Source organism: Mizuhopecten yessoensis, unplaced genomic scaffold (assembly GCF_002113885.1).
Source record: "Mizuhopecten yessoensis strain PY_sf001 unplaced genomic scaffold, ASM211388v2 scaffold8713, whole genome shotgun sequence".
NCBI lineage: Eukaryota > Metazoa > Mollusca > Bivalvia > Pectinida > Pectinidae > Mizuhopecten > Mizuhopecten yessoensis.
In genome coordinates this window covers 127,640-142,163 of record NW_018407684.1, presented here as the reverse complement: position 1 = coordinate 142,163, position 14,524 = coordinate 127,640, and the positions used below count along the sequence as shown (strand labels likewise).

Sequence of the window (14,524 nt, the reverse complement as noted above, 5' to 3'; positions counted from 1 at the left end):
AGATCATGTGTCAAAGGAAGGGGTCAACAAATACATGTATCACCAGAGTTAGGGTCAACATATATAGAGGTGGGGTCAGAGGTCAATATGTATAGAGGTTGGGTCAAGGTCAGTAAGTAGAGGTTGGGTCAAGGTCAAAATGTGTGGAGGAGGGATCAGATAAACATGTATAGAAGTGGGACCAGGAGGAGGTGTCAAGAGATCAACATAGGAGTCACATCCTGTGTCAAGATACACTAGATCCCGACCAATTTAGCCTGTGGATGTTTGGACATTGTACTGACCATGGTCAATGCTTACTGCTGACCATATTAAGAGACTGTTTGTGTTGAGATAATAGCTGGAGTGACAGCTGAGGGCCCCTTCCTGCTTATACAGTGTCCTAGTACAGCTTGTACCAGGGAACTCCTTCACTAGCCCTCAATAGAATTAGTCTATCTATTGTACAGGTTAGTAAGTGTGTGAGACCATCTCCAATACATTAGCCATTCATAATGTAGGGGCAGATGAGAACATTATACTTATAGTCTTAGCCTCTTCAAGGTTGATCATATAGAATATCATTTCTCAATATAATCCTGTTGGTATCGGTAATATCTCCACCTAGTCTGTCCACTTGTCTGTAATGGTATCGGTAATATCTCCACCTAGTCTGTCCACTTGTCTGTCATTATAAGAACACTTGTATTGTTTCAGTGAAGGTAATGTTGGAGGGTGTAAATAACTGTATGGAAGCCCAACTTTGCTGGCTGATGAGGAGGGGTTAAAACTGTACAAGATCATGGGAGCCCAAATTTGAGGTTTTAAGTGAAACACATAAGTCATGTCAGTAGTTGTTGGTTTAAGACCTTGAGAAGTGGTTTGAGGGTAGGTATTTATTGTTAAATGATTCTGGTACCTACAAAAAGCCCCAATCTGGTGGTAAATGGTGAAGAAGGCCCTGAAAAGCCTGATAAGTGGTTTGAGGGTGGGTACCGGTAGTCACACATGTCATACCACCCAATCTGGTGGTAAATGGTGAAGAAGGCCCTGAAAAGCCTGATAAGTGGTTTGAGGGTGGGTACCGGTAGTCACACATGTCATACCCCCCAATCTGGTGGTAAATGGTGGAGAAGGCCCTGAAAAGCCTGATAGGTGGTTTGAGGGTGGGAACTGGTAGTCACACATGTGTCATACCCCCCAATCTGATGGTAGAGGGTGGATAGGCAATCATGAACTGAAAATTCCTCTATATTTTAAGATGATTTACAAGTACATTTACCGTGTGAAGTTTAATCCCTTTTTCTATAAATAGAAAAACATTCTGTTCATAATGGTGTTACAGACATTCCAAACCAGTAATGGTTACAAAGTTCAAATACCCATGAATAAAATACATGAATCATATTCTAAATTTCTTTTTAAGTATTTCAAAAACATAAGTGATTTAATATTACATGCATGCATATAGCATAGAAATGATATATCACCGTATACTAATTGAAAGCAGGTGTGTTGTAATTAGATACCTTATGTATAAACTAGACACCTGTGTCGGAGGGGAGCACCCCTAACAACACTTACACTATTGCATGAGGTAAAATTAGGGTCAGTGAAGTAGGATCGACCTGATCATATTAACCCATACCAAATTCAGTACTTATTTGTATCATTTCCACAATATAGACCAGTGTCATCGTTAAAAGTTGGGGGAATAACTATTAATTTACATGTTTTTAAGATAAAGATTAAAAACCTGTAAATCTAAGTTTAGGTACTGTCAGTTTTACAAGACCTGTATGATAATAAATTCTTACCCTAAACCATTGTTTCTAGTTAAATTCTATACTTTGAATGTTTTTAAACTAAAATTAAAATTGCACCTTAAAATGTTTGAATAAATATGGTTGTCTAGACTGCTCATTTTGTAGATACACATTTAGAGATGGAATCACCCACTGATACATATCTAGTGTACTGGAACAGGTCTCTATTGCACAGTTTTGTAACAGATACGAGGCATTAAGTTTAAAAACCTCACATGTAAATGATTTCATGAATATGTTTCTCATTTAGTTCCTATGTAAAAGTTACTGTAGATAAAATCAGAATCACGCCTACTTATTAAGTGATGCACACTTAAGTACTTACACCTGCCAGAACCTTTCTTACACTGTATCTACTGCAGTATACCTAGGTAAAGCTCAGTCAACTGGGGGCCTGGTCCAGCAGTATACCTAGGTAAAGCTCAGTCAACTGGGGGCCTGGTCCAGCAGTATACCTAAGTAAAGCTCAGTCAACTGGGGGCCTGGTCCAGCAGTGTACCTAGGTAAAGCTCAGTCAACTGGGGGTCTGGTCCAGCAGTGTACCTAGGTAAAGCTCAAGTCAACTGGGGGCCGGGTCCAGCAGTGTACCTAGGTAAAGCTCAGTCAACTGAGGGCCTGGTCCAGCCCAGTGGACCAGTCTTACCATTGGGGATCTGCTTAGGCCAGGGGATGGTCATTGGGAAGTAAAATGGCTATTAGGCTTTTTTCCACAATAGACCATATTTTATAGTTTTACCACAAACAACAGTCAAAGGGGTGGTCTTTATACCAAATACAGGCCTATCCATAGTAACACAGTGTAGGTATATGTCTGCTTTATGGCACATTCTGTACTACATGTACATAAGACAACGTTACTATTCTATCGGACATAACCAAATACCATATCCGTGTCACATGGTACCTTATACAGCAGAACACTCTTAGTTGTAATGACGCTTCATTGCTGGCAAGAAATTGTTTAGGGAACATCTAACTCTACACAACAGATTTTACCTATATCATTTGTGTATCCTCACTTATTTAGTAATCTACTGAGGGGAATATTTGTAGAAATCGTTGGCACATAATCGACTTTGGAAAGATTAGTAGAAATCACTTAATGTATATATAACCTACTCAAGGAACAGTTTGTAGAAAACATTTCTATATAATCTACTCAGGTAAATATTGATCAGAAACTCTGGACTCATTATAAAGTGGAATAAGAAAGCATGCTATTTAGTGATATAGTTAAATATGTTAAACTGACGTTCTTCATAATTAAAGTTTTGAGACCCTGGGAGACCATGCTCAAATTTTCGTTGAGCATTTACCTAGCCCTAAAAAGGAAAAGATTTAAGATCTGGTAGGAAGGTAACCTGAAGCAGTTGTCCCATTGTGTGATATTATTTTAGAGACAGACAAAACAACCGAAAAGAATTTTACTGGGGACACAGGAGTCTAGGAGATATGTCAACTGATGACAGAGTAAACACTACAGGTGGGAATAGACGGTGGAAAGGGGTGGAGGAGGTATCTAACACACCAATGACCAAGATGAAATGTCCTTATACATTTATCAGATATTTTTTTTCATGGCTGAAAGCGCTAATTTATAAACAGACTGAATAAAGCAGTAAAAATCTGAATATATAATCTTTTTGGTCAAACAAAAACTGAGTATTACCGGTATAATTGGTTTTGTTATGATTTTAGAACATTTAAGGTAACAACCGGGAACTATTTATATTTTGTAATTAAGAAAATTGTTTTTATCAAGATACCACTTGAGATAACATCAAGATGACCAGACTTTCCACCCTCTATGGACACACAGATGGATAAAAACCGTAAAGGACATATCTTTGGATATATGTATTGTCGTTAAGTATTTTGCTTTGATGGGATTTCCATAAGGTGTATTTTGATAACTTGTTTATGTACTTGAGGCATTTTAATGGCTATGAAGGTCCGATCTGTTATGCACTACATAGTACAAATATAGCAATACACAGAGACACTTTTCTCTAGGTATCTATTAGTTCTCTCTCAATGCCTTAGATTGCTATTAAAACTTTGTATATATCTTGTAGTGTTAGTGTGATAATCTGTTATAAAACTAAACATGGATTTCGAAAAAGATTTTAATTTAATATACATAAAAAATACTTCATCATGTTCAGTGGAAAAACAAAACTCACATCAGCAGTACATGTAAACATTATATGGATTTCACGCTGGCACTGGACATCACATACAAAACAGACTGGAGTAGAAACATCACCCAAACTATGACAACATACAGTGTAACACATTCATATAACATCACCATAGTAACATACAGTATTACACATGTATATAACATCACCATGGTAACATACAGTGTAACACATTCATATAACATCACCATGGAAACATACAGTATTACACATGTATATAACATCATCATGGTAACATACAGTGTAACACATTCATATAACATCACCATGGTAACATACAGTGTAACACATTCATATAACATACAGTATTACACATGTATATAACATCACCATGGTAACATACAGTGTACCTCATTCATATAACATACAGTATTACACATCCATATAACATCACCATAGTAACATATAATGTAACACATTCATATAACATCACCATGGTAACATACAGTGTAACACATTCATATAACATCACCATGGTAACATACAGTATTACACATTCATATATAACATCACCAGAGTAACATACAGCATAACACATGTATATAACATCACCATGGTAACATACAGTATTACACATGTATATAACATCCCCATGGTAACATACAGTGTAACACATTCATATAACATCATCATGGTAACATACAGTATTACACATCCATATAACATCAACATGGTAACATATAGTGTAACACATCCATATAACATCACCATGGTAACATACAGTGTAACACATTCATATAACATCATCATGGTAACATACAGTATTACACATTCATATAACATCATCCTGGTAACATACAGTATTACACATCCATAAAACATCGCCATAGTTACATACAGTGCAACATTCACATTAACATCACCCATGATAGAAATATTGAATCAAGCCTCACATCACATTGACTAGACTGAATTCAACTACAGTGTATTTGTATGACATTGATTCCCTTATTTAAGGGGAGGTAAATCTATAGAACCTTCAGTAGATAAACTTCACGTGGATTATATTTACTTTGGAGTGATACAAAAATAGACACCAAAATTATACAATAAAAACATCCATATTTATAAAACAACAGCTGTACATTCCCAAACCATGTGTGCAGTACAACCAGCATTAAGCTAACACACATTGGTGAAGTTAAATAGTGGTATGATAATATTTACAACAGTGTTTGGTAAAGACCCTGAAAGGCAGTGTAGTCAAATATTGCAAAAAAAACTGTGTACATTCAGCATCCTACAACACACAGAATTCAGTATCATACAGCATAGATACCAAACAGTAACAAGCAACAGAAAACGCACAGAAGTGGTCACAACACGGATACAACAGATCCTTAGTTACACATCAATGTCCACCAGCTACACTATTATCAATCTATCGTTTTCTGTTTCAGATTCACATAATAGTAATTTACCAGATTCAGTTTTTAATGTTTTGTAATATGGTCTTACATCATTAAATACTGTTACTCACTGTACCTATTTTTCACAGAAACATATTGACTGTGAAATAGAGAGCAGAATCTTGTCAGTAAAATGTCCAGCATAAATGTGATACTGTATAATGTTCCTGAGAAGTGATGCATGTTAATGGAAATCTTGTTGTGCAAGCACTCCAAAAATAGAAATGATCACTATTTCAGCGGTCATTTTCACTGAATCAAACAAAGAGTGCTCCATTATATAAAGTTCCATTCCACACAGGAAGCAAAGGATCTAATACTAATGTAGTTCCACTCCACAATTACACCAATCCCCTAATCTCTGGTCACAACTGCTAGTGTGCTGAACAAAAAAACATTTAAGAAGAACCACATAACTGTCATGAAAAAATTCTCATTTGTGAAAATGTGCAAATTAAATATTAAATAAAGCTATTTATATAGACATGCAAACATCATCCTCGTTTGTAAAACATCACATACAAAATACACATGTTCCTTTACATAATTTCAAAATATACCTGTGATCACAGAATTACATTAAAAAAATCCTGTAATGATTTCATAGCAGAATATTCAAAAACGATATTGTTTCGTTGCTTACAAAACATGCTTACAAAACATATACCCGCAATTATATCATTACAGTGTGTGTTTGGGATCTGCCTGTAATTAATTATGTGACAGAGGTACATGTTGGATAGGAGGCACGGTAGTCCAGTGGCAGGATGCCGGGCTTGTGACCGAAGGGTTGCGGGTTGGGGGTCCGCTTGTTCCAGTCTACTCAGCTGTAAATGAGTATGTGGTTGGGCAGTGCTAGAATTGTTGAATGCTAGCTGTTAGCGTCGAAATGACAGCTCCGGCTGTATGCTCCCCAGGGAGTTGAGAAATGTACTGGCTAGTTGCAAAGGCCCTATAACCACGGATAATAATTTGTGAACCGCTTTGAGACGACCTACGTACTAGGTTGTGATAAAGCGGTATATAAGAACCTCCAATTATTATTATAAAACACAATATCTAATGCCCAATACATACCACCTTATATGTCTACATGCATATATCTTGTACATAAACGTTATCAGCTGAAGGTCCCCTGGGACCAAAGGTGTTTATTGTCGTTGATGCCATTTAAATATAAAAAAAATTAAAGCCTTATGTTTGGTAAAAGTCATTATAATTGTTTTCAGACAGCATATTGAATAAAAGGTAGAAAACTTTGAAGCAGTCCTTAGCCTGTAATATCGGCTAGGTTAATAATTATCATGTCTATGTTTCATATTAGCACTAAGTTTGTTTATGGCTGTCATTTGTAGAAAAACAAGAACTTTGGCACCTTATTCAATTCAGACATGCCAGGTCTGCCTCAGTTTCAGTGGAATTTTTCACATAACTTACATTTGCAGCTGCGACACTATGCAAGAACTAGCAGTTTTTAAGGCTACAAGTCCAAATCGCTGAACAAAATCTACCAGTAACAATCCTAAGCAATTTTCAACAGAACTTGTACATACACATGTATTACTATTTTACTGTAGTCATATAGACAATAATAAATGGGATTTTACATTCAATACAGAAATGACAACATATGCTAACTACGTTTTGAAATTCCTGTACCACAATATGACAGTACAGGAAGGACTAGATAACGGTACTACCAGCAGGTACCAGTTGGTATAGGTAGTACTAGATACTACCAGCAGGTACCAACAGGTATAGGTAGAACTAGATACTACCAGCAGGTACCAGCTGGTATAGGTAGTACTAGATACTACCATGAGGTACCAGTTGGTATAGGTAGTACTAGATAATACCAGCAGGTACCAGCTGGTATAGGTAGTACTAGGTACTACCAGCAGGTACCAGCTGGTATAGGGAGTACTAGATACTACCAGCAGGTACCAGCTGATATATGTAGTACTAGATACTACCAGCAGGTACCAATTGGTATAGGTAGTACTAGATACTACCAGCAGTTACCAGTTGGTATAGGTAGTACTAGATACTTCCAGCAGGTACCAGTTGGTATAGGTAGTACAAGGTACTACCAGCAGGTACCAGTTGGTATAAGTAGTACTAGGTACTACCAGCAGGTACCAGTTGGTATAAGTAGTACTAGATACTACCAGCAGGTACCAATTGGTATAGGTAGTACTAGATACTTCCAGCAGGTACCAGTTGGTATAGGTAGTACCAGATACTACCAGCAGGTACCAGCTGGTATAGGGAGTACTAGATACTACCAGCAGGTACCAGCAGGGATAGGGAGTACTAGATACTACCAGCAGGTACCAGCTGGTAGAGGTAGTACTAGATACTACCAGCAGGTACCAATTGGTATAGGTAGTACTAGATACTACCAGCGGGTACCAGCTGGTATAGGTAGTACTAGATACTACCATGAGGTACCAGTTGGTATAGGTAGTACTAGATAATACCAGCAGGTACCAGCTGGTATAGGTAGTACTAGGTTCTACCGGCAGGTACCAGTTGGTATAGGTAGTACTAGATACTACCAGCAGGTGCCAATTGGTATAGGTAGTACAAGATACTACCAGCAGGTACCAGCAGGTATAGGTAGTACTAGATACTACCAGCAGGGACCAGTTGGTATAGGTAGTACTAGATACTACCATGAGGTACCAGTTGGTATAGGTAGTACTAGGTACTACCAGCAGGTACCAGTTGGTATAGGTAGTACTAGATACTACCATGAGGTACCAGTTGGTATAGGTAGGACTAGGTACTACCAGCAGGTACCAGTTGGTATAAGTAGTACTAGGTACTACCAGCAGGTACCAGCTGGTATAGGTAGGACTAGATACTACCAGCAGGTACCAGGTGGTATAAGTAGTACTAGGCACTACCAGCAGGTACCAGTTGGTATAAGTAGTACTAGGTACTACCAGCAGGTATAGGCAGTATTACCAGTAGACGACAACTCCTGGTGGCACAGTACCACACAGTGCTCACTGCACTCTATGACCCCCAGCCTGACTTCAGCAGTCCAAGGTCAAAGGTCGGTGAATGCCCCTCATCCTACTTACAGATGAGTCAGGCCAAACAAAACTTGTCATCCTGGGACTACATGTGTATAATGTGTGTGGTGCATGAACTTTGACACCCACTTGCACATTTCTGTCTGAAAACACTGGCACATTTCCGTGTGAAAACACTTTGTTATTGTTAGAACAAGTGTTCTTTTCTAATGGAAAATTTAATAGTTAACTTAAATCAAACTGTTTACTGCAGTCTATCAAATTCACATGACTTTGGAATAGGGGCAACAAAAGAATGTGTGCATGGAATTATAATCCCTTTATAATACAAGTTAGGGATCCCTTTATAATACAAGTTAGGGATCCCTTTATAATATAAGTTAGGGATCCCTTTATAATGTAAGTTAGGGATCCCTATATGATATAAGTTAGGGATCCCTATATGATATAAGTTAGGGATCCTTATATGATATAAGTTAGGGATCCCTATATGATATAAGTTAGGGATCCCTGTACTACTGCAAATGAGGAGCCTAATAAACCCCCCACATTATGAGGAGCCTAATAAACCCCCCCACATTATGAGGAGCCTAATAAACCCCCCACATTATGATATAATCCTGTAATATACTGCATTAATCCTGCAATATTATAAGCCCATGCCTGGAAATAAGCCCAACCATACACATGATCACAAATTGGTAGAAAAGCCAACACATGCTACTTCCTTATCCTGTCAATAAGCCCACCCACTATTTCATGTCAGAGAATATGGCTTTGTCCTCATGGCCTTTATTTCAGGATAAAAATGGGTTTTGCCATGTCTCTGTATATTTGAATTTGAGGAAGATTTCCTGCATCATGCTTTTTGTTCAAAACAGTTTAAACTTTGTCATTCTACATTTTTATATATTTATTGTCAAATAGGGATCATTATACTTTTTAGTCGTGTTTAGATCCTGATTAGCTTAGCAAATCTTTGATCTGCCTGGGATTTTTTCAAAAACATAAAAAAAATCTCAATAATATTCATGTTTAAGTATTCCAAATTACTGTTTACAAACAAGAAATACAAAAAAATGTGTAATACACACTGTATTTTCAAATTGTCCTGAAAAAAATGCATTTTGAGTATGTGTTTGAACTTTTCATTAAGCTGGTGAGGCAGTTAATGGGTGCTTGTAATTACATCAGAACTAGTTAACTAGTTGTACTTAATGACATACACTTCCAGTAAAGAACAAAGACATTTTTTACTATTTATTGAAGACAGAAATGATACGGATGGAAAGTTTTTCATCATTTTGTACACCAAACATCTGCAGTTCATTACTTTTAATTAAGTCTTCAAATATGGAGTAATCTATAAAAGCATATCAGAAGTTGTGTCTGTTCACAAGGGGCAAACAAGCTTGTGCTATAAACTTCACCTACCAGCATTCTGGACATGTAATACATCAATCACTGAGATAAGTGGAGCTGGCAAGCATCATTTATTTATGAAACAGTTCTGTATGCATGTGAAAGTACCACTTGTACAGGTTCATTTTATTTTTAATTTCAAATTAGTTAAAATCTAACTCAGACATTCTTCTACTTTACTGTACACATGTTGATACACACTGGCCACGTTTGGTAACAAATTAAGACATGGTCTTTAAATGTTACAGTAGCATACATGTACAGTCGCAGAAAATGATGTCAATAGCATTGTTACTGTAGAGATCATACTGCCAATTTAATCAATTTGGCAAGTAAGCATGTCCAACAAGAATCGAAATTAAAAAAATATTTTGACTCTTCCATGGCAAAATTGACTCAGAGAGTTCATTGGTTGTGTAAAGGTATATATCAAAAGTGTAGTGATAATGTATCCTTAAATATTAATACAGTTATGTAAATACAAATTTAATCTCATGTAGAACCTAGGGAAACTATAATGAAGTTTCCTGTAAATTATATAATAAGGTCTGGTTGTGACAGTTTGAGAACATGTCAGCTTACCCAGATAAATCGTGAAGGTATAGCTTCCTGATGTGACCTATGGTAGCAGCACCATGTGACAGTTTGAGAACATGTCAGCTTACCCAGATAAATCGTGAAGGTATAGCTTCCTGGTGTGACCTATGGTAGTAGCACCATTTTGTGTCTGTCTAGGTTCCTATGGGGAAGTTTCCGACTGTTGATTTATGGCCCTGATTCCACGGACAGGCAGACTGTATAATTGATGTGTAATAAAACATGCATACTTATCATAAAAGTGTCTGTTTAGAGACACATACATCTTCACATGGCCAGGTTCTTATTTTCTTCAGAACAACTTCAGTGCTGGACACCAACGTGTTGTAGACAACTAATTAAATCCTTATGTTAATGTACACTTATTGTACTCGATGTTCGACAGGGGAAAGTTTAATCAGGTTTTGTTTTCATGCACTTCTGACAATGAAAGCTTATTTCCAGTATAACCGAGTACTAGTTTAACCTATCTTATTCAGTTTATCTAGAACATATACCTGTATTCCACAGGGCTTTATATCACCTGCTTATTATTACTCTGCCGTCCTGCCATGTAGAGTACAGTGAGAATTATATATTGCATAATTACGATTTTAATTTCATTTATATCTTAAGACGGATGAACACAAATAAACAGTCTACAGCTATGAATGGTCTTAAAAAAACGTATATATGTTTCAGTTTAAAGATTTAATGTGGTTTTGTGTCAGAAATACAAGAAAAACAAACCAGTTTACCAGTTTCTGCAGACACATGAATATATGTCTCTGGCTTCAGGTTGAAATGGTGTCCCAATATCAGTGAATGCTGGGATTTATCATAGCATATGTATATCATGTTATCTCTTAACTGAGATCTATCAGTGATAATTATCAACAGTTAACAAAAATAATTGTCTCGCTCATCAGTGAAGACAAATATTTAAGGGGAGATAACTCTTATCTGCACAAAAAAATAGTATATATATTAAAGTCACTCTCTTCTTCCAATTTGAAATTCAACCATACAATATCAGAAAACAATAGACACTAATGAAAAGTACATGAATGATATTCATTGTTCCCTTGTTAATATTTCATATTGAAATAAAGGCACCAGTAAATAGTATGTCGTTCCATTCTAAAATGACTCTTTCTCCATCTTGTATACAAAGGCACTATCAGTTTCAGAACATTTCACTCTAAACTTTGGCATGATTTGTGACTGTGATGTGTTACCTATAAAATGTGTATAAAACATTGAACTGTAAATACCTATAATGTATGTAAATTGTTGAATTATGGCTAACTATAAATTTGTATAAATTGTTCAACTTTCATTTCCTTGAAAAACAGGACCATACACAAATTTACATTTGTACAAAATAGAAAAAATTAGAAAATTTTGTTTTCGTTGAGGTTCGTAAAAGTCAATCTCTTCTCACCATATAAGGCATACAAGGGTGCATGTTGTTGCATGTAAAAATAATACCTATTAAACAAAACGTATGAATACAATGATAATGGCATAAATTTGCAGACATGGCATTCATGATACATAATGGCAGTGGTAATTTTGTAGATGTAAATGTAGATGATGATGATGATGATGATGATGAGGATGATGACAGTGCTGATGATGACAGTGATGATGATGTATCTAAGCATAGCAAACATCAACTAAGCCCCATCACTGGTTTGTTTCTGTTAAGAATCTTAGGCTGGTTGTACACAATGTTTGCTAGCTTGTTTACAGGAGCATAGCTGGAAGCTCGAGAGCCCAGACACATCTGATACTGGGCTTCCTCAAGCTTTGTGTCACATATGATGGGATGGAAAGCATGAACTAAGTGTGGGTCTATAGACCTGAACACGGTAATGTTGCTGTCACAGAACTTGGAGTAGAGATCCACATCCTCCTTACCCCAGCCCTGAATGGAGGTGTTAAATCCTCCCACAGCCGACAAGTCACTTCCGTACAAACTCACAATGCCGTAGCCAAAGCTACGCCAGTACCCCATTTCGGAAGAAAAGTCTCGCCAATTCACTTCACAAGAAGGGTGGGTTTCATTGCATATAAGGACGGGGTCAAACTGGCTAAACACTATAGGGTAATACACCTGCACACCCTTCTTGGTGTTGAGACGAATCCTCATCAGAGCCTCCCTACTAAACTTAATATCCACATCAATGAAGAACAGTAAAGAATCGCTCTCACACTGGGCTGCTCCCATATCTAATGCTTTGGCACGAGCAAAAGGACCGTCGGCAAATGTCACTTCTATACTTGATCCCCCATATTGTTTTTGGTACTTCCCCACTAAGTTAACAAGGTCCTCAACAACACTGGCTTCCATGTCTTTGTTGAACAGAACCACATGCAACTGACAATTTTCTTTAGTTCTGAGACAAGTTTTCTCATAATTCTCTAAAAATCTCACAAATATATGAAGGCGGCCCGACAAGGGCAGTATAAAATGTATTGTCTCGGCCATTTTATTTTTTGATGGTAGTGTTTCATAGACACTTCCAGCACCGAGGTCTTTGAATAGAAAGGGCGATTCAAACTCCGATTCATACGAGTGTTTGTGAGAGGTAAAGGGATCTTCTATGGATTCTATACCACCGAACACCTGCTGTACATAAGCATGTCTACGAACAGGCACAGTCATTTTCCGTCCCTTGTGTTTTCTGTAAGTGAGCAACAGATCCAGCACATAATCGGCTCCATGTAAAGGACTTACCCGATGGTAGCCATACCACAGACTTTTGAAGTCTATCGTCCGACCTTTTCGACAAGCATTTCTATTCACCATTTGCATCACTTGAATAATAACTTCCTCCATCGTTGTTTTAATGGGAAGAGTTAAACCATGCCGAGGGTTGGAATCTTGGTGAGAAATAACAGACTTGGAAATAAATTCCCACGAAAGAATCTCATCAGCTGATTTTGGTGAAAACTTCATCACTGATGGTGACAACCCTTGTTTGTTAATTACACTACTTCCTTTATGTAAACCTGTAATCCTGTCAACCACAGTTATCTCCCTTTGGAGGCTGAGCTCTTTTTGGTGGAGGTCCTCTATATGAAGCGAACGAAGGTAATTTGCAATGCGATATTGCTGCTTTGGATCCTTGACAGAGTGAAGGGTCAAGGCCACACGGACAGCCTTGTCTTTTAATGTTGTCTGGAATGACCCAATTTCTTCCTTGTAGTTCTGGTAAAACAACTGCTGCATCTACAAAACAAAAGTTTAAATCAAAATTAATATCCAACAATAACTGTTTAGACGAAAATGGCATGGAATGAAATTATTTTCTCTCTATACCATTATTTGGCAAAGAGCTCCAGTGCATGCACCAGAATATCTCGCTACAGCTGTAACTCTTTACACATACATTATTTATATGGATGTGTATTTTATTTTAAGTATAATTTAACAAATGTAGGTTTTTATTTCTTCAATTGCAAACTCAAGTTCCCTTACAGGTATAATATTGGTACTGCAGAAGTAAATATTGCTGAGACCATAATGGCTCACATAATAACTAAGACGAAATATTGACGGCCAAAGTCAGCCGTATAAAGAGATCCAATCCTGAGTAGTGTACAAAGTAATAGGATCAAACTAATCTAAGCCTGTTTGTTAAAGCCCTATTCTATACCGTACCATATTTATCCAACAGTAAACCCATGCCTGGTAATAAGCCTCTCGGCATTTCTATTGCAGTTCATTAGAAAAGTCAACAACTGTTATATAATTGTCCTGTTATAAGCTCACCCCCTACTTTGAATAAGAAGTTATATGTTGGCCCCCTGGGTTTGTTGCAGGATAAATACAGTAACTCCTAATAGGGGTGACAGTGACAAATAATGTATACTATTACTGTAGATATCATCATTGACAGTATAGATATATATATCCTCACAATCATAAATAAATAACACATTTATCCTCACAAAAATAGCAGTGTATCGAGAAAGATGTTATCACAGTAGCCACTGGCTGGCTCTATTATTGGATCACCATACAACTGTCAGCAACACAGATCACCTTGGTATTGTTACTG

General features: G+C 37.1%; 1 protein-coding gene across 1 annotated transcript in view; it reads right to left on the bottom strand.

The window, feature by feature from the left end:
* Positions 1-9,932: 9,932 nt before the first annotated feature.
* The window catches only part of LOC110456371 (chondroitin sulfate synthase 1-like), a 41,981-nt gene continuing 37,389 nt past the window's right edge, over positions 9,933-14,524 (bottom strand). Inside the window, exon 2 of the mRNA XM_021507067.1 lies at positions 9,933-13,692. Coding sequence (XP_021362742.1) covers positions 12,130-13,692 — 1,563 coding nt within the window. The 3' untranslated portion in view covers positions 9,933-12,129. The remainder of the gene's footprint in view (positions 13,693-14,524) is intronic.